This window comes from Cokeromyces recurvatus, assembly GCF_025118155.1.
Source record: "Cokeromyces recurvatus strain NRRL 2243 chromosome Unknown BX663scaffold_24, whole genome shotgun sequence".
Lineage (NCBI taxonomy): Eukaryota > Fungi > Mucoromycota > Mucoromycetes > Mucorales > Mucoraceae > Cokeromyces > Cokeromyces recurvatus.
The window spans coordinates 170,252-188,416 of NW_026251410.1; the positions used below are offsets into that span (position 1 = coordinate 170,252).

The window sequence follows — 18,165 nt, forward strand, 5'->3', positions numbered from 1 at the left end:
CTATAGATTAGAGTTGCTTAAATTATTATTTGATAAAAGAGTAAAGGGACAATTAGTTATGGCACTCTTTGAGGGGGAAGGAGCAAACAACATGGCCCTGTTTGCTCGCTGCTTGATCAAAATACTATGTTCTTTTTTTCAGCAATCAAAATCTATTTGGACTTGTCTTCATTCGTCGATAATCTCGCGTATATTAATCTATTGTCCGACTCGACATTAAAATAAATTTTTTTTTTTTTTACCATTTATTATACAACTTATTTCATTTCTTTTGGAGGAACCTGATAATATGCAAGGGGGGAGGTTTTTTAAGTTTTAGCCCTCTTTCTATTTGATGATATTACTATTTGTAGAATTGGTGCTTTATATTACAAATGTCAAGAAAATGGTTGACACAAGCCGTTCGTTTCACTGTGAATTTTTAATCATTTCCCTAGCGGTATGGTTTTTATCAAGTGAAATACGAATGACCTATAGCGTATGGCTTAGCTTGGTTAATTCTCCGGCTTTGTTAACACACCTTCCAAATTCTGATTTCTCTCCATTCTAAAAAAGAAAAAAAAACTATAAAGGAAGAAAGCCTGTAAAAAACAACCTGGTTACACTTCCTATTTCATACATTATCGCCTTTACGAAAGAAAGAAAAAAAAAAGGATGATAAACAAACTAAAATACAACTGTTGGTTTTATTTTATTTTATTTTATTTTATTTTATTTTATTTTATTTTCGAAATTTATAACTGCGATGAAAACAGCTTATTATAAATATGCGATTGTTAATATATTAAAAATCCTTAAAATAAAAATTGTAATTTATAAATCGAAAAGTGATTTTTTTTCCCTCCCCCCCAAAAAAGTCATTTGAAAAAAAAAAATGTGAGTTTTGGACCCTTATTTGTATTTCCAATTTACTGGTGCTATTGTTACATGTTTAGTAAGCCCTGTGTACCAATTACATGGGAATTACAGTCCCGCTCGCATGACTACTATTTTTAGAGAAATAAAAAATAAGCAAGCAAGTAAATATGTATAAGAAAATGACCTTTACCAGAGTAATGTCATAAAAAAAAAAATGAAATAAAATATGACAATCATTGAATTGGATTGGTTCTTGGTTTTCTTTTTGTTGGGTTCAAGATCAAATAATATTCAAATTTTGCTTTGAATAGGTATTTTTTTAACAACAGAGTTCGTCATTAAAAGAAAAAAAAATTGCTCCTGAAATCAGTATATATGTAAATGCATATGTATATATTTGGCTCCATTTCATGATTCTGGCATATCTTTGTTGATAATTTTTATACTTTATTTTAAAGACTGATCTTCGTAAGCGTAGTTATTATATGTACAATAGTGGCTTATTTTGAAATTTGAAAAGCCTTTAAAATGAACTCTTTATCTAAATTTATGATTACTCGTTGGCTACATTTTAGCATGAGAATCTAATTGTTTAGCAGCTTTGATAAACTATAAATTTTGCTATTTCATTAAAAAACTTTTCTAAAATAGAAAGTAAAATATATATATTAAAAAAAAAAGACCTTATTTATTTATGTATAATACTAAAAACATCCTCCACACAATAAATAAAGTGAAATTTCTTTTATTATGATTGCACTGCTTGGATACAAATAATTAAGCTTTTATAATTTATATTAAATGGCTTCTTTTCCTTTTTTCTCTACTTCTCGATTTGAGTTTACTGTAATTGAGCGCATGATGGGAAAAGTGAGGACTTCACGAATGTGAGTCATACCTGTCATCAGTTGTACAACTCTATCAATACCCATACCCCAACCAGCAGTAGGAGGTAAAGCATATTCTAGAGCATCACAGAAATCTGTATCTGGTAAAGGTGCCTCTAAATCGCCTGTATCCCGATCTTGAAGCCGTAGCTTGAAGCGTTTACGTTGCTCTTGAGGATCATTTAATTCTTCATAAGCATTGACCAATTCCTTTCCAGCAACAAATAATTCAAATCTTGCAGCAACAGTTCTTCCCTAAAATAAAATAAAAATAAATAAATTAAGGGAGGCTTTCTATTTTACAACCCAATTACATGATCCCCCCACCTTTTTATCAATAGCATCTTTTGCTAAGGGACTTAATGCAAGTGGATGATTGTACAAAAATGTGGGCTGTACACAATGAGGCTCAATAAATTTTGAAATCATCTTGTCAAGGATACGTGGTTGGGTAAGCGGGCCTGACAGCTTAATTTTCTTTGTTTCGCACAAGGAAACTAACTTATCTACAGCATCTGAACATGATATATGAATATTACATGTTACGTACACACATACATACAATTTTTATATTTTACCACTTTGTTCTAAGAATGTTAAAGAAACTCCCAATTCATTCTCTAGTCTATCCATTACATTGATTCGATGGAATGGCTTTTTAAAATCAATTATTTCACCCGACTTTGATTGAATTGAACTATCGCCACAGATTGCTGTAGCCATCTCTGATAATAACGTTTCAGTATCATGCATTAAACTTTCCAAGTTACCATACGCTTGATAAAACTCACAAGTTGTAAATTCAGGATTATGATCAGCATCAATTCCCTCATTTCTGAACTGCTTGCCAATCTCATAGACACGATCGAAACCGCCTATAACTAATTGTTTTAAATATAATTCTGGTGCTATACGTAATTGCATATCCATATTGAATGCATGTGAATGTGTCTCAAATGGACGAGCGTTTGCTCCTCCTGATTTTCCGGATAGGATAGGTGTTTCGACTTCAAGGAAGCCACGACTATCTAGAAAATGCCTAATAAATTGAATAATTTTTGATCTAGTTCTTAAAACTCTTGATGCTTCAGGATTAACTAACAAATCCAAATAACGTTCACGAAGCCTTTTCTCCTAAAGAAAAGAAAAAAAAAAGGGGGGGGATTATAAAGATGTATTTTTTTTTTTACTAGCCAAGTATCCTCATCTTATTCTACTTACTTGATCCTTTATTCCATTACGAGGAATATTTCGTAGACAAGGTGTAAGGACTTTCATTTCCTGAGTTACAAATAGACTTAGCTGACCATGGTTTGTTTTACCAGGCACACCTGTAAATGCTAGAATATCAAATGTATTTAGTATTTATTTTTTATTTTTTTTTTTTTTTTTTTTTTTTTTTTTTTTTTTTTTTTTTTTTTTTTACTTTAATCATTAAAGAGTTCAAGACAAACTTACAGACTATATCCCCTCTACTTAATGCGTTATTTTTGATTATAAAATCGTTTAAATGACCAGGGAATCTATTTTTAGATGCAACTACTTGAATTGTTTCACCATTTTGAATAATATCATAAAATATCAATTTTGTACTAGATTCTCGTTTAACTGCTATTCGGCCTGTTAAAGTCACTAATTCATTTTCTGCTTTTTGTCCCTTTTCTAAATATTGATAATGTTGTAAATCTTTTGGTGTAATCCATCTACCATTTGTATTAGGATCGATAGTAAATCGTGGATAATCCAAAACTCTTTCTTGTCGAAAAGCTATCAATTATTAAATTTAGATTGACCATTAGATGTAAAAATGTATACATATATTTATATAAATATATATTTTTTTTTTAATTTGTACAAGTAAACGAACGACGTGGAATTTGTTTGAAAGAGGTAAAATTATATGGCCTAAATAATTTAAATAACAATTGCTGTTTTGACATCAATGAAAGATAATAAAATAAATAGTTAAGGGCACGAAAAGATATTGGAAGTGGGGTTGGGGGGGGAGGGAAAAGTTTCAAACTTTTTTTTTTTTTTTTTTTTTTTTTTTTTTTTTAGGAAACTTTATTGGCTACCATAATCTCTTACCTAATGTTGTACCATCTTTTTTATTTATACACACATCTATACAAATACATGTATATGCTTTTTCTTTTCTTTTGACAAGTAAAGACAAAAATTGTAATTAATCAAAAAAAAAAAAAAAAAGAATGGATTCTCCCTATTTAAGAACTGAAAGCCCAACACCATTAGGTATATTGAATAATAATTTCTTGATACAAGTTGAATTGTTGTTATAATTTTACTTTTTTTTTACAATTCTATTAGGAAATCTTTCACAATTGTCCAATTTACAGCCTTTTTATCCGACACGTTGTATTCACACTATTTCACAAGAAGATAACAACTCTGTATTATCATTAGTAGCAAGTAAACACTATTTATTTAGTGGAAGTCAAAGTTCTCAAATTCATGTAAGATTCATTGCTTTTATTTTATTTTATTTATTTATTTTATTTTTTTTTTTAATTGACCCAAGGTATGGGATCTTCAAACATTCACTCTAGTCACTGTTTTGAAAGGTCATCGAGGCAGTGTTCTGGGTTTAACGTTATCCAAAGACGAGCAATATCTATTTAGTAGTTCAGGTGACGGATCTGTTAGAGTAAGGATTTGACTTTTTTTTTTTTTTTTTTTTTTCCCCAATAATAAACAATTAAAAATCTAAATGCATATTTTTTTTTTATTATACATACATATTTATAAAGGCTTGGGATACAGAAACATTAAAATGCACTCATCTTATTCAATCCTGTCATGATGTGGGTGATATATTTTCAGTTTGTTATTCAGATACAAACAATACTATTTATTTTGGGAGTCAAAATACAAGTATTCAAGTAAGGAAAAAAAAAAAAAGCCTATCTGTAGTATAAATAAGGTCATATATGTGTATGAGGCTCATAGTTTAGTTTCCTATTTTTATTATTTAGTGGTATAATTTTGCAGATCCTCAGACGACCCATGTTCTTGTTCCAATCTTATCTCGTAAAAGAGACAATTGTATTAATTTTTTTGAAGATAATGACATTGAGGAAGACAAAGAAAATGAACGTCTGCAGGAAGAATTAGATAAGTCGGTTATTAAATGCGTCATTCGTGAAAAAAACATCTGTAGCAATGCACACGATGGATATGTATATTGTCTGTTACACGCAAACGATATTCCTAATATTAAAGGCGAGGTTTTAATTAGTGGTTCTGGCGATGGTGATGTTAAGGTAAAAGAGAGAAAAAAAAAAGACATCAATTCGTAGCATTCATGTATTTATTACTATTACTATTATTATTATTATTATCAAAGATCTGGCTTATTGAAAAAAATGGAATTCGACTTTTACATACATTAAAGGGAAACCTAGACAAAGGGATTTTATGTCTTTCACTGTCAGAGGATGGCTATCTATTTTGTGGGGTTCAGGGCGGTGATGTTCAAATATGGGATTTAGAAACACTTCAGATGATTCGATCTGTTATGGCTCACACTGATGATGTTCTAGCCATTGCTATTAGAGGCTCTGGTTTTATAAGTGCCTCTGCTGATGGATCTATAAAGATTTGGAACGAAGGATTCCAATTCCGAGAAAGTTTAGTTGAACATGATGGTATTGTCTTATCCCTATCAACGAAAAGTAATTATTTAATTTCTGGAAGTAACGATCACACTATCAAGTTTTGGGATATGCCCTCGTTATCTTTTCCCTCCTTTGAGACCTTTAGGAGACCTAGTGTTGCCCTTTTAGAGACCCCATCTAGTGATACTATGCTATATGTATTAGAAAAATGGATTGCTATGCGTACTGTGAGTGGTGATTCTAGATATTTTGAAGAATGTAGAAGAGGTGCAAGATTTCTTAAAAATATTTTGCAGCAACTGGGTGCAGTGAGTCGTATGGTAATATAAATAAATATGTATAAGAGATACCATGTTTCATATATATATATATATTCTTCCGTGTGTATCCTAGATTCATGGGGCAAGTGGACGCAATCCCCTTGTGTATGGTAAATTTACAGGTAAACGATCGACATCGAATCAGAAAAAGACCCCTACAGTACTGATTTATGGTCATTATGATGTGATTGCCGCCGATAATGAGAAAAACCTATGGGATAGTGACCCTTTTAGATTAACAGGAAGAAATGGATATCTTTATGGACGTGGAACGAGTGATAACAAGGTAAATTAGGGAAATCCTATAATAAAATATTTTCTATGTGTTGTATATTAGATTGATTGGATTATATAGGGTCCTATCCTTGCTTCTATATTTGCTGTAAATGAATTGTTGAAAGAGGGCCTCTTAGATGTCAATGTTATATTTTTAATTGAGGGCGAAGAGGAAAGTGGAAGTGCGGGATTATATGAAGCGATCGAGAAATATAAAGAACTATTCGAGGATGTGGATATGATATTACTCAGTAATTCATATTGGTTAGGTGAGGATGTTCCTTGCATCACCTATGGTCTTCGTGGTGTCATTCATGCAACTGTCACCATTTGTAATTCACGACCTGATCTTCATTCAGGTGTAGAAGGGGGCGCAGTCTCGGAACCCTTGATGGACCTTATTCATGTATTAGGGAAACTGGTAGATAAGAATAAAAGAGTGCTTATCCCCGGCTTTTATGATCATGTAAGACCTTTAACAGAGGCTGAAGAAAGATTATACGACCCGATTGTTGAATGGATGCATACCTCAGAGACAGCTCAATCAACCAGCACCAGGGCTCATCACTCCACTATTGCCTCTCAAAAATCAACTGTCAGTAAAGAGATGCAATGCAAACTTAGAATGAGTACAGATGATGATAATGAAAAATTAGATCCCATCAAGTTAAAGCAACAGCTTATGTCACGTTGGAGATATCCTACCTTTACAGTCCATACAATTGATGTCTCTGTTAATAATCCAACTATCATCCCTCGTAGTGCTAAGGCTGCAGTTAGCATGCGTGTTGTACCAGACCAAAATATAACTGACGTCTGTGCACAATTTGAAGACTATGTATGTAAAGTATTTGCTGAAAGCACTCAATCAGACAATAAAATATCAGTCACGATTGAAAATGTAGCAGACTACTGGCTTGGTGATTTGAATAGCAAATACTTTAAAGCAGTTGAAAGGGCAATTGAAGAAGAATGGAATCTAAAGCCATTATATATTCGTGAAGGTGGTTCTATCCCTGCTGTACGTTGGTTAGAAAAATTTTGTGATGCACCTGCTATTCATATCCCCTTTGGTCAATCCTCTGATCAAGCCCATCTGCATAACGAAAGAATTCGATTACTAAATCTCCATGCTGGTAAACGTATTATAAAGAAGCTATTAACTGCATTAGCAGACCTGTAAAATAAAATGCATTTATAGATAGATAGATAAATGTATATATCAACATGTATAAAAACAATCCATCATTATATATTTATTGTGTGTACGTGTTTTTTCTTTTGTATATCGATATATGTGTACAAGTGTTTTTATATAATATAATACAAGTTATTTGTTGGTAATTTTTTTTTTAAAAAAAAAGAAAAAGGAAAAAAGGAAAAAAAAAAAGAAGCTTAATTTTTTTTTACAGTTCTATTTCTATATAAATATATATACACATATAAATATAAATAAAATATATATACGTGGTTGTGTTATATAAATTTCTCTGCTACTCTAGAGGGTGGCCATTCACCTTTGTCTCTTAAATTAGATTGAATATGTAAAACTTGTTCATAGACCACAAACATAATAGAGCTCTGGAGACTTGTCCAAAACACACGAGGACCGATACCCCTAAATAACCCGCTTAATCCTTGACTTTTATAATTATAAAGCATGCCGTCTATAATTCCACTGTAATGTTTAACAGGAGACTCTATTAATTTAGGTGCTGTTGTTGTTGTTGTTGTTGTTGCTGCTGCTGCTGCTGACGATGACGATGACGATGACAATGATGTAGATTTCTTTTTATTATCACCTTGTTGTGTTTGTAATAATGTTTTCATGACATCTAATGGAGTTGTGATTGCACCCGCAATACCCCCAGCTAATGATCCTGTAATCATATCAATACCAATAGGTAACTGTCCTCCAGGCTGTATAAAGTTCTTTTGTGCAAACTTTTTAAATTGTTCTGTAATAGACACAAATGAATAAATAATAGACTAAATAGGATGTTCATTTATTTACCATAACAAGCAAATTGAAGTGCTGAATAAGGAACATCTCTCAAAATAGTTGCTCTAAAACCATGAAATAATGCACTAAATCCATCATACTTTACAATCTATTGTACAAATATATATAAAGTCAACTTTATCGATCTCTTTCTTTTTTTGCTCGTTTTCCTTATTTACCATTTTTGTTGCATGCCATGTATTTTTATAATTGTATCCACTTATAAAATGTGGATTATTGTATCTCCCCTGTAATTGTAGTCGAGTTTTTAAGACTTCAGAAGGTACATAAATAAAAGAAGCTGCTAAATCACCCAGTGACCCTGCTGTCAAATGAGATGCCACCTCGGGTACATTTAAATCATTTAATGTACGTTTTGTTAGCTCATAAATAGCAAAGTAAAGAGTTGTGCCAGGGACTACGAAAATAAAAAAAATTAAATAAACACACACATATATATATTTATAAGCAACTTATTCAAAGGGGACAAATATATAAAATTCTTACTTGATCCAATCATAGCAGGCGTCACACCAGCATATAATCCTCTCATAATTCCTTCTTGCTTCCATAATAATTTATATGCTTGTACCATGCTTGTATATTTATGCGCACGATTATGGGGTTGCCCTTGAAGCCTTGTTTTTACTGTATCCACACTAAAGTTTTGATTAAGCAAATACATATATATATATAAATAAATAAATATTAAAATTGTTACCTATGCATAATAAAATCAGCTGTTGATCCTCCAATGCCTCCTGCAATACAAGTCTGTCAATTATAAAACCATAATTATTAATAATAATAAAGACATGTGCTTTATTTGTTCGAAAATCTTACATCAAAAAATGGCGGGTATCTTTCTCCTCCATCCAACGTAATAGATGGAATTACAAAAGGAAATAAGTGTTGCCTGGTATTATTATCAGACTTCGGAGGCTGATTCATATTAGTAAGAAGGTGGTGAGGAGATGTGTGTGTGGGGGGGGGAGGAAAGGAATAGAAATAAATAAAAATAAATAAAAATAAAAAAGGGCTTTCGTTGAACAGCCGTCTCTCCACCTTTCAAAAAAAAAAAAAAAAAAAAAAAAAAAAACTACTATTAAGGGCGGAAACAGGGTATTGTGACTGTATTTGCGTCATATAAAAACAGAGAAAGGTTTAACCTTTTTTTTTTTTTTTTTTTTTTTTTTTTTTTTTTCCTTTATTCGAAATTTTAAATAAGTTCATAATGTCAGCGGTTGAAGCTATAACCAATGACATTCCTGAAAAAACAAATGTTGCAATAAACAAAAAGTTGCAATATAAAGCTAGAAGAAAGAATAAAAAGAAGAATAAAAAGCTGCGCCAAGAGGAAGAGGCTAAACGTAAAGCAGTAAGTAACGTGTTTTTTTGTTATTATTATTATTATTATGGATCTATTCTAATTGTAACTTACTTCTAGGAATTAGAAAAGGAGGAAAAGGACAACTCACTTGATGATGTCGAAATCGAATATGTTGTTCAACCTGTTGATTTTTCAGCTTTAAAAAATATGGATGGCATGTCAAATTTAGACGAAAACACTCTTCAACAATTTTCAAACATTTTCAAACATTTTCAATCTGGTGAACCTGATGAGAATGAAGAAGTAAGTATTGTTTTAATGTTTTTCAATGATCAGAATGTAGACAACTAAAGATATATATAAATATACATATTAGGAATTCCCTGTTCAAAATAATACTACAGCACAAAAAGAAGAGGGAGTAGAAGGTGACGAGGATGAGGAAGAAAAAGAATCTGATCAACCTTTATCAAAGAAAAAATTAAAAAAACTTCAACGTTTAACAGTTGCTGAATTAAAACAACTTGTTGCTAAGCCTGAAGTAGTTGAGGTACGATGATAAGCATAATAAATTCGGAAAAAAAAAAGAAAAAAAAAACAGTAACTAATTTATTATTATTATCATCAAAGTGGTGGGATGTAACAGCTGCTGATCCAAAACTGTTAGTTGCTTTAAAGTCATATCGTAATACTGTTCCTGTTCCTGCTCATTGGAGCATGAAACGTAAATATCTTCAAGGAAAGCGTGGTATTGAAAAGCCACCATGGGAATTGCCAGGTAACAAAAAAAAAAGAAAAAAATAGGATTTATTTTATTCTAAATTAATATAAATATATATTTTAAGATTTTATTAAGGATACGGGTATTATGGAAATGCGTGAAGCTGTAAAAGAGAAAGAGAATGCAGCTGGTTTAAAAGGAAAGATGAAAGAAAAGGTTGCACCTAAGATGGGTAAACTGGATATAGATTATCAGAAATTGCATGATGCCTTTTTCAGATTTCAAACAAAAGGCAAATATACGATGCATGGTGAACTTTATTATGAAGGTAAAGAATTTGAAACTAAATTAAAAGAACAAAAGCCTGGTCAATTATCAGAAGAGCTGAAACAAGCATTGAATATGCCACCATTGGCACCACCTCCATGGTTAATTAATATGCAGCGTTATGGCCCTCCTCCTAGTTATCCTAACTTAAAAATCCCTGGCTTAAATGCACCAATACCTGAAGGTGCTCAATGGGGTTATCATCCTGGTGGATGGGGTCGACCGCCTGTTGATGAATATAATCGTCCTCTGTATGGTGATGTCTTTGGTGTGGCACAACCTAGTGCAGCACCTCCTGAGGTAGTTGAACCTATTGATAAACAATTATGGGGTGAACTAGAACCAGAAGAAGAATATGAAGAAGAAAGTGAAGAGGAAGAAGAAGAGGAAGAAGAAGAGGAAAAAGCTGAGACTGAAACAGCTACTGAAGATATTACAGATGGATTGGTTACACCTTCTGGTCTCTCATCTATCGCATCTGGATTAGAGACACCTGATCATATCGAGCTTCGTAAAGAGCGTAAAAGAGATGAAGATGAAGGACCTAAGCAACTTTATCAAGTGCTGCCTGAAGTGCAAAAGAGTATTACAGGTTTTATGGGATCACAGCATGGTTATGATCTATCAGCAATAGAAAAATCAGACCAAACAACATCAAAACGTAAAGCAACTAATGTAGATGTAGCTATTGATCCAAGTGAATTAGAAAGTGGTTTAGACGAAGCCACTTTACGTGCTAAATATGATGCACAAATGAAAGCTAAATTACCTGTGGGGGCAGGCGCTGAGGACTTATCTGATATGTATGCAGAGCATGCAAGTAGACAAGCAAAGAAGGCTAAAATTCAGGATAAACGAAAGGATGGCAATAAAAAGGAATTTAAATTTTAATTCTTTATACTTCAATAAATGATAAATATATGAATTATATAATGCGATTAACATGGATGTAATAAAGAAATTAAAAAATAAAAAAAAAAAAAATAAAAAAATAGCTAAACGAATAATCGCCTAATATGTAAAATAAGAAGAGTTATAATGATAATCAAATTAACACAGAAAGACTTTGTCCGTCGTTACCATTGCCTTTAAACTAAGTGGTTCTACAAATCCATTCATTACAGCTAAAGAAAAAAAAATTGGGACAGCGATGTTGAAGATGGGACATTTTTTTTTTTTTTTTTTTTTTTTTTTTGAAAATGGATGCTGTGTATATAATGATGTATTACATAATATCTTACAATATACAGATCAGAGTCATGAAGGACTCGAACGATATTTATAGCTATTAGTAGTACACTTTCTGCATACAATATTATTTATGAGACATATATGAATTATAGACTGTACCTATTAGTTATACACACACATTATTATCTAATATACTAATTTATAAATACAATCATATACTATCTATACACTATACACTATAAAATATATTGATATCCATTCAAGTAGTACATTGAGGAATGACTATAATACAAAGCATCTTCCACAAGTATAAACAAACGAGATCTCGTTATTTGGTTTCAAGGAAAATAACCGAACCGGCTAGATTGAGCACGAATACGACTAATTTAATTTTTATTAGAGTGAGTTAACTGAGATTAATTCTCAATCAGGGCCCAAACACAGTAGCTTTAATTATTTTATGATAGGAAATATTCTTCTTCCATTCTGTTCCTGTCGATCTTGGTCTCAAGCTGTTAAATTGGGTATCCAAGTAATAGTGTGTGTCTTCCTGGTCATTTTGGTCTGGTTTGTATTTAAATTGTTTCTTCTCACTTTTTTCGTTTTATCCTCCTTATATTTTCTCTTAATTCCAAAATACTACTCTTTTCTTTTTCCTTCTTGTCCTTTAAGAAGGTTATAATTCTTATTTCCTCTCTATAACTGGCTCGAGCAATATTGTGCATTTATTTCGTCGCTACATGCTCATTGCCAAAAAAATTAACAAAATAAAATAATAATATAAAGCATTGTTATTGCTCCAGCAAGCGTTGACTAAACAGTGCTGAAACAGGTCTAAATTTGTAACCTAATCTCTTTTGGTGTGATAAAACCAATGAAGGCAAAGAAGAAATACCTAAGAGGCAAAAGTATTATTTTTTTACTTGGATATATTTATTATGTAATAAATGATGGTTTATTTCTATTAACTTAGTTATAAAGACAACTACAATCATAACAGCAATGATAAGCATTGGATAAATTAAGCGTGGTAAAATATTTCTTTCCTGCTAAATTATTGAATATGTCACGAACTAAAGGCAATGGATAATTAAATGTAGGAGGTAAAATTTGATTCAAAAGTCTCACATCTAAACATACTCTGTGCTTAACAATCTCTCCATTTTTGTTTCTCTTAGGAACTAATAAAAGAGGACTATTAAACGAGGTATTAGTTTTGGACTTAATGATCAACTTATTATCAAGCCATTCTTTAATTTGTTTATCCAATGTATCTCTTAATGCAAATGGAATTGGGTACTGTCTTCTAAAAGCAGTAGCTCCTTCTTTAGTGGGCAAACGAACAATTGATTCAGGCATAGGACAAAATGAGGTAATCGGAATACTCTGATTTCCGTCAATAGCCTCTTTAATATAATTCATGAATTCTGCTCTTTGCTCAGGAGTACCGGCAGGCAAATCATCAGGTTGAATTTACCATCATAGTCGATGTTAATATTTTCATCATTGGCAGCTACATCAGAATGTGTGAATTCACCATCAATTTTGTATGCTACTCCAGTTAAACCAATATTCATTTTTGGTAAAATATCAGTGCCCAACAAAATATCAAAATCATATCCTTTATTAAACTTCATTACATCTAAAGAATGTTTGAAAGTAATACCATTTGCATATTTAAAATTCAACATATCCGTAGAATCAATACAAGAAACATTATTATTATTAAATAAGAAATTATAGGTAGAGCCATTATTTAAATTATTTATTTTATTTATTTTTAATTTATTATTTAAACTATTTATATTTATGAAACTAGCTTCACTACCGGTGTCAACCAACCCGATGAGCTTTACATTCTCTACCAAAATAGGAGTTAGTAAGTTGAATGAATTTTTATTCTTCACTTTACTCTCTAAGTTTTGTTTCTTGTTTAGGTACTTACAGTCATAACTCAAATCCTCCATTTGAGCATCTACCTCATTGGGGATGGTTATCATCGCTAGATCTCTTTCAACCTCCTCTTGTGTGGCTTTGTCAAGCTCCTCCACTTGGGTGTTGTTGGATTCTTTTTTGGCAGCAAAAACCTTTTTATTTTCTTTGCAAATGTGTCCGGGGCTCCAGGGCTCCTCCTTACACTTATAACACAACTTGTTTTTGCTTACGCCAGCTGGACCACTCGACGATTTCTTGGTGGCACGCTTGTTGATAATAAAACAGTCTTTTGTGTCCCGTTTTTACCATGCTGGGTGCAAAAGTGTTTTTTATTAACCTTGCCCTCTTTAGGTTTGCCTTTCTTATTATCCCGATGGTGTCGCTTGTGTCTTTCCACCGATGAACCTTTCCTATCTTGATGTGTACTCCTATGACCACCAAGGATGTAGTTAGAAGATGCTACATATGTACTAGCATCATTCTCTAGGACGTCTCTTCCTGCTTGCGTCATCTGCTCTACCGTCCAAGAGCTACTGTTGCTATTGAACATAGCTAACTTAATTACGGATTGAACCGGAGACAACAAAGAAGCCAAAAACCTGTCCGCAATACGTTCGTTATCCTTAGGGATATCCGTATTGCACACTGCTTGAAGAAATCTCTTGGAATAATCCGCCAAGGGCTCACCAGACTTCATGACCATAGTGAATACTAGATCTGTATACTGACGTACGGCGGTTTTAGAGCTGTGGCTGTCCTTAAAAACCTTGCGAGCCTCATACCATGATCGGGCCAACTTCATGTTAGTCTCGTACCACGCATCCTCAGAAATTGGAAGACAGAGGGGAAACAAAGTTTTCCATACCAGTTGAATATCTCGACCGGAAGACGCAACAACTTTTTCAAATGTCTTTAAGAAGTGCTCGGCAGACTCGAAAACCTCTTCAGAAGGGAAGGGACGGACTAAGCTCGAAGCCAACTGAAATTTTGGTAAGTCTTTTCTACTGAGTGCTAAACCCCCAGTGAAAGAAGAAGCAGGACGAGTCTCTCTGGTTTGAGGACTAGAAATACCTAGGATCTCTTGATATTCTCTCAATGACTTAATATTTTGTTTGAGGAATTCTATGGATCTCATAGCTGATTGTGCTGCAACCTCATTGCCTTCGGCATGGGCGCGCGAAAAGGTTTGTAAATGTTGGGTTATCTCTCTTCTCATCTTAAGGAGATTTTCCTCAACCAACAGCTCGTCTTGACCTGCACTATTGGCGGCAAGAGGCAACAAAAGATCATTCAAGTTGGATTCATTCACAAACGAAGTAGCATCTACCAACATAGCAGAAGCACTATTCTCTTCACCCGTGGAAGCACCAGAACCAGAACCATTCTCCAAGAAAAAATTCAAACTGGAATCCAACAAGGAAGCAACAGAAGAGTACATTGTAGTAATATTTGAAATGTAGTTTACGGAAAAAAAAATATCTTGAGTTCAAAAAATAAGGAAAGAGAAAAAAGAAAAGACAAGTCTGTGAAAACTCTGTATAGTTTACTGAAAGAAAAATAATACAGAAATTGTATAAGAAGAAAATAATATGGAAAAATGACAAGGGCTATTTATATGTTTTGCAAGGTAAATGATATTAATAGAAGTATGATTCAGATAAGTGTATACTGCCTTTATATGCGGGTTTTGTCTCCGAATAATTCTCCATGCAGTATGCATATTTCTGTCTGAGCTGTCGCTGTTACTAAAAATATACCTAATTGTTATTTCTGAGGTAAGCAACGCGTTAATATTAATTCACAGTGAATACCCCCGCTATAACAATACCAGTTAATTAATAAGTTACCATTAATAGCATTCTCCAAATTGTTATTATGTAACAATATTTAATATTATGGATGTATATATAATATGTATGACTTGTATAATAAAAAAGTTATCGTTTGATCTGATTGTATGTTCCTGATATCTTTTATATTTTTATTTTATTGGATCAAAGACGACCTAAATCCTTTATCAAGGTTATAAAGATAAATATTCAGAAATGATATGATGTCTTATGTTTATGATGTTATGTACAAATACAACATATGTCAACTATATGATAAAACATAAATGTTGAATATTCATTACACGATAATATTATATAAACAATATCATCATGTTAAACATAAATTATGTAATTATTAAATGTAAAACCTTCAAATGAAACAATTATTGAATTAGCGATATGTGAAATATATTACCAGATCATGATATGTATCATGATTGTTGATAATATCATAAAGAGGTCAATATTTGATACAACACCATTGAAATAGCATCTATAGATATTATCTAGAACTACCAAGAAAAGTATAAATAGCCAGACAGTTTGTACAAGAAGAATAGTTAGTTTTTTTCTATGTTTATAATTTTTTTCTAATAAAATTTATTCTTACTTGTGCCTGTATCTCACGATTTGTTTTGTCTTCTTGATATTATTTAACTGTACAACACGTATTTATTATAATATTATTATTTTTCTCATCGCAAGAATGTCTTATATAAACTGAAATCAAATAATATTGTATGCATAAAGTGTACTACTAATAACTATAAATATCATTCGAGTCCCTCATGTCTCCGATCTGTATATTACAAGATATTATGTAATACATCATTATATACATAGCATTAATGGCTTTATTTAGTACATATACTATAGGTATTTTTTATTTATTTTTTTTGTTTAATGTATCTATTGAATTGATTACGGAGGACATCCGCACTTTTGTATCGAAATAGATTTAATTTAACACCTTTTTCATAACAATCTGATCAATTTATACGTTTAAGCCCGTTTAGCATTCTCGCCTTCTTAAAATTTTCAACGAATATCATACCACGTTCGTATGATGAAATGACCAATTCTGACGGAACGTTACTATTTTCAGTATTGGTCGTGTCTGCCGTTGTCTTTGTAGAGATAGATGAGGGGCTGACATTAATATCATTGAACTTCCTTTCTATGGCATGGTTTTGAGATTGTAAGGTCTTGATGGCTTTGGCCACTTCTTTGGATGATGCATTTTTGTCAAGAAGTTCCAATATTTTGGTATGTTCCTGATCTTGAGCCTCTAATGCTTGCACTAAAGTGTCAACAACATGTTGATCTCCAATATAATTTTGATGCCTTTATAATGCTAATGTATACAAATATTGGATAATTGGATCATCTGGGCAAAGTATATCATTTAGCATAATAGCTTGACTGGTCAGAAATAAACTAAGACCAACAAAGGCACGGTATCAGTATGATCTTTGACACGTGTTTTATATACGATTAGACAACTAGAAGCCCAACCTGTAGAGGGATACTCGCAGCAAGCAGGAAACTCACTGGTATCTACATCCTTTGCTACACAATCCGATAACGTATTGGTGCAAATGATAAGAGCAATCGGGTTGATTTTATACCAATTGAAAGCTTCAAGACTGTAGTTTATGACCCTCTTCGTAAACAATTCATCAACCCTATTTTGTATTTCTACAATCATTGGAGGAAGATCCGATGCCGATTGGTTTGAGTAAAAAAAAAAGATAAAGAAAGGGGAAATAGGAAAGATAAGTCTGTAAAAACTTTGTATAGTTTATTGAAAGAAAAATAATACAAGAATTGAACAAAAGAAAAAATAATAAGGAAAAGTAACAAGGGCTATTTTTTTTTTTTTTTTTTTTTTTTTTTGGTGGCCCAACCTATTTCCTTCAGCTGTAATTCACCAAATACTTGAGCCACTATCTTTGATTTGCCTGTGATAGACGTTTGATAACCCCTACAAGTGTAAAACAAAGTTAAGGATTATTATTCTACAAATGTAGATTATGAAAATAAAATATAATTAAAAAGATATCTGTCCTATTTATCATAAAACGATTGCTATATTGATGATTCATATAGTTTTGATGATAAATACGCGCTTTCTCCATTGATTCTATTCAGTCTTATTTTATTTTTTTTAAAAAAATATATATTTCAAGAAAATGAATCTATGTATAATTTGATGAATTTCCCTCTATTTGTATTTGATACCGTGCATTTATTTCAAATTTAAATGACTGAATAAGTTTAAATAAAACTAGCAATACAATTAATATTCCAATAGAATGGAACATTATTCTTATATAACTATTTTTTTTTTAAAAAAAAAAGAGTAATTGTTCCTTTAAGTTTATATATAAAGGAAATCTCATATTTCTATTAAAATATTAGTGTTAACCTTGAAAAAATAATAGGTGCATCTGGTGTAGTCAAGAATTGAAGATGTTGATGAATCATGGAAAGTCTTGATGTTGACACTGTTGTTGTTATACTTGACTCTTCAATTCTCCGTCTTTTCAAAGGACGTTCATTCAAAGAAGTTGTAGTAGACATTTTTTTTCTTAAATAAAATAAGAGCTAATAGATAAAAGCTTTCATAAAATTGTTGTCCCCTTCGGGATATAAGTAATAAATTATGCAAGTCATGATACATTACATTCCCTACTCTCCCTTTTTTTTTTTTTTTTTTTTTTTTTTTTTTTTTTTTACATAATAATTTTTGTCAAGTTGGCATTGTTATAAAGTATTTAAAACTCCACACGTTTTCTTTTTCTGTTTTCTTTCGTCCCATTTTCTTCTTCTTCTTCTTTTATCTTCTATT

The 18,165-nt window shown here is 31.9% G+C and overlaps 5 protein-coding genes across 5 annotated transcripts; 2 read left to right on the top strand and 3 right to left on the bottom strand.

Moving 5' to 3' along the window:
• Positions 1-1,575: 1,575 nt before the first annotated feature.
• Positions 1,576-3,760, bottom strand: BX663DRAFT_563205 (lysyl-tRNA synthetase). The gene is made up of 6 exons (XM_051531998.1): positions 3,601-3,760; positions 3,204-3,512; positions 2,967-3,085; positions 2,324-2,879; positions 2,073-2,260; positions 1,576-2,000 (listed from the first exon to the last, which is right to left on the bottom strand). The coding sequence occupies exons 1-6, from the start codon at positions 3,683-3,685 to the stop codon at positions 1,656-1,658; spliced, it is 1,602 nt and encodes a 533-aa protein (XP_051380266.1). The 5' UTR covers positions 3,686-3,760; the 3' UTR covers positions 1,576-1,655.
• A 195-nt stretch (positions 3,761-3,955) lies between these two features.
• On the top strand, positions 3,956-7,159 carry BX663DRAFT_554178 (uncharacterized protein; the record flags this gene model as incomplete). Its single annotated transcript, XM_051531503.1, has 8 exons — positions 3,956-3,998; positions 4,074-4,219; positions 4,285-4,410; positions 4,514-4,645; positions 4,739-5,026; positions 5,110-5,700; positions 5,774-5,986; positions 6,056-7,159. The coding sequence occupies 8 exons, from the start codon at positions 3,956-3,958 to the stop codon at positions 7,157-7,159; spliced, it is 2,643 nt and encodes an 880-aa protein (XP_051380267.1).
• Positions 7,160-7,452: 293 nt separating this feature from the next.
• BX663DRAFT_554179 (mitochondrial carrier domain-containing protein) lies at positions 7,453-8,929 on the bottom strand (the record flags this gene model as incomplete). The annotated part of the gene is made up of 6 exons (XM_051531504.1): positions 7,453-7,934; positions 7,991-8,087; positions 8,158-8,396; positions 8,486-8,637; positions 8,700-8,752; positions 8,822-8,929. The coding sequence occupies 6 exons, from the start codon at positions 8,927-8,929 to the stop codon at positions 7,453-7,455; spliced, it is 1,131 nt and encodes a 376-aa protein (XP_051380268.1).
• A 270-nt stretch (positions 8,930-9,199) lies between these two features.
• Positions 9,200-11,319, top strand: BX663DRAFT_477144 (uncharacterized protein). The gene is made up of 5 exons (XM_051524277.1): positions 9,200-9,356; positions 9,426-9,611; positions 9,685-9,858; positions 9,939-10,086; positions 10,154-11,319. Exons 1-5 carry the CDS (start codon positions 9,213-9,215, stop codon positions 11,245-11,247), a joined length of 1,746 nt encoding a protein of 581 aa, XP_051380269.1. The 5' UTR covers positions 9,200-9,212; the 3' UTR covers positions 11,248-11,319.
• A 4,768-nt stretch (positions 11,320-16,087) lies between these two features.
• On the bottom strand, positions 16,088-17,916 carry BX663DRAFT_545010 (uncharacterized protein; the record flags this gene model as incomplete). The annotated part of the gene is made up of 5 exons (XM_051530914.1): positions 17,743-17,916; positions 17,253-17,298; positions 16,830-16,977; positions 16,315-16,614; positions 16,088-16,113 (listed from the first exon to the last, which is right to left on the bottom strand). Exons 1-5 carry the CDS (start codon positions 17,895-17,897, stop codon positions 16,088-16,090), a joined length of 675 nt encoding a protein of 224 aa, XP_051380270.1. The 5' UTR covers positions 17,898-17,916.
• Between the last annotated feature and the right edge of the window lie 249 nt (positions 17,917-18,165).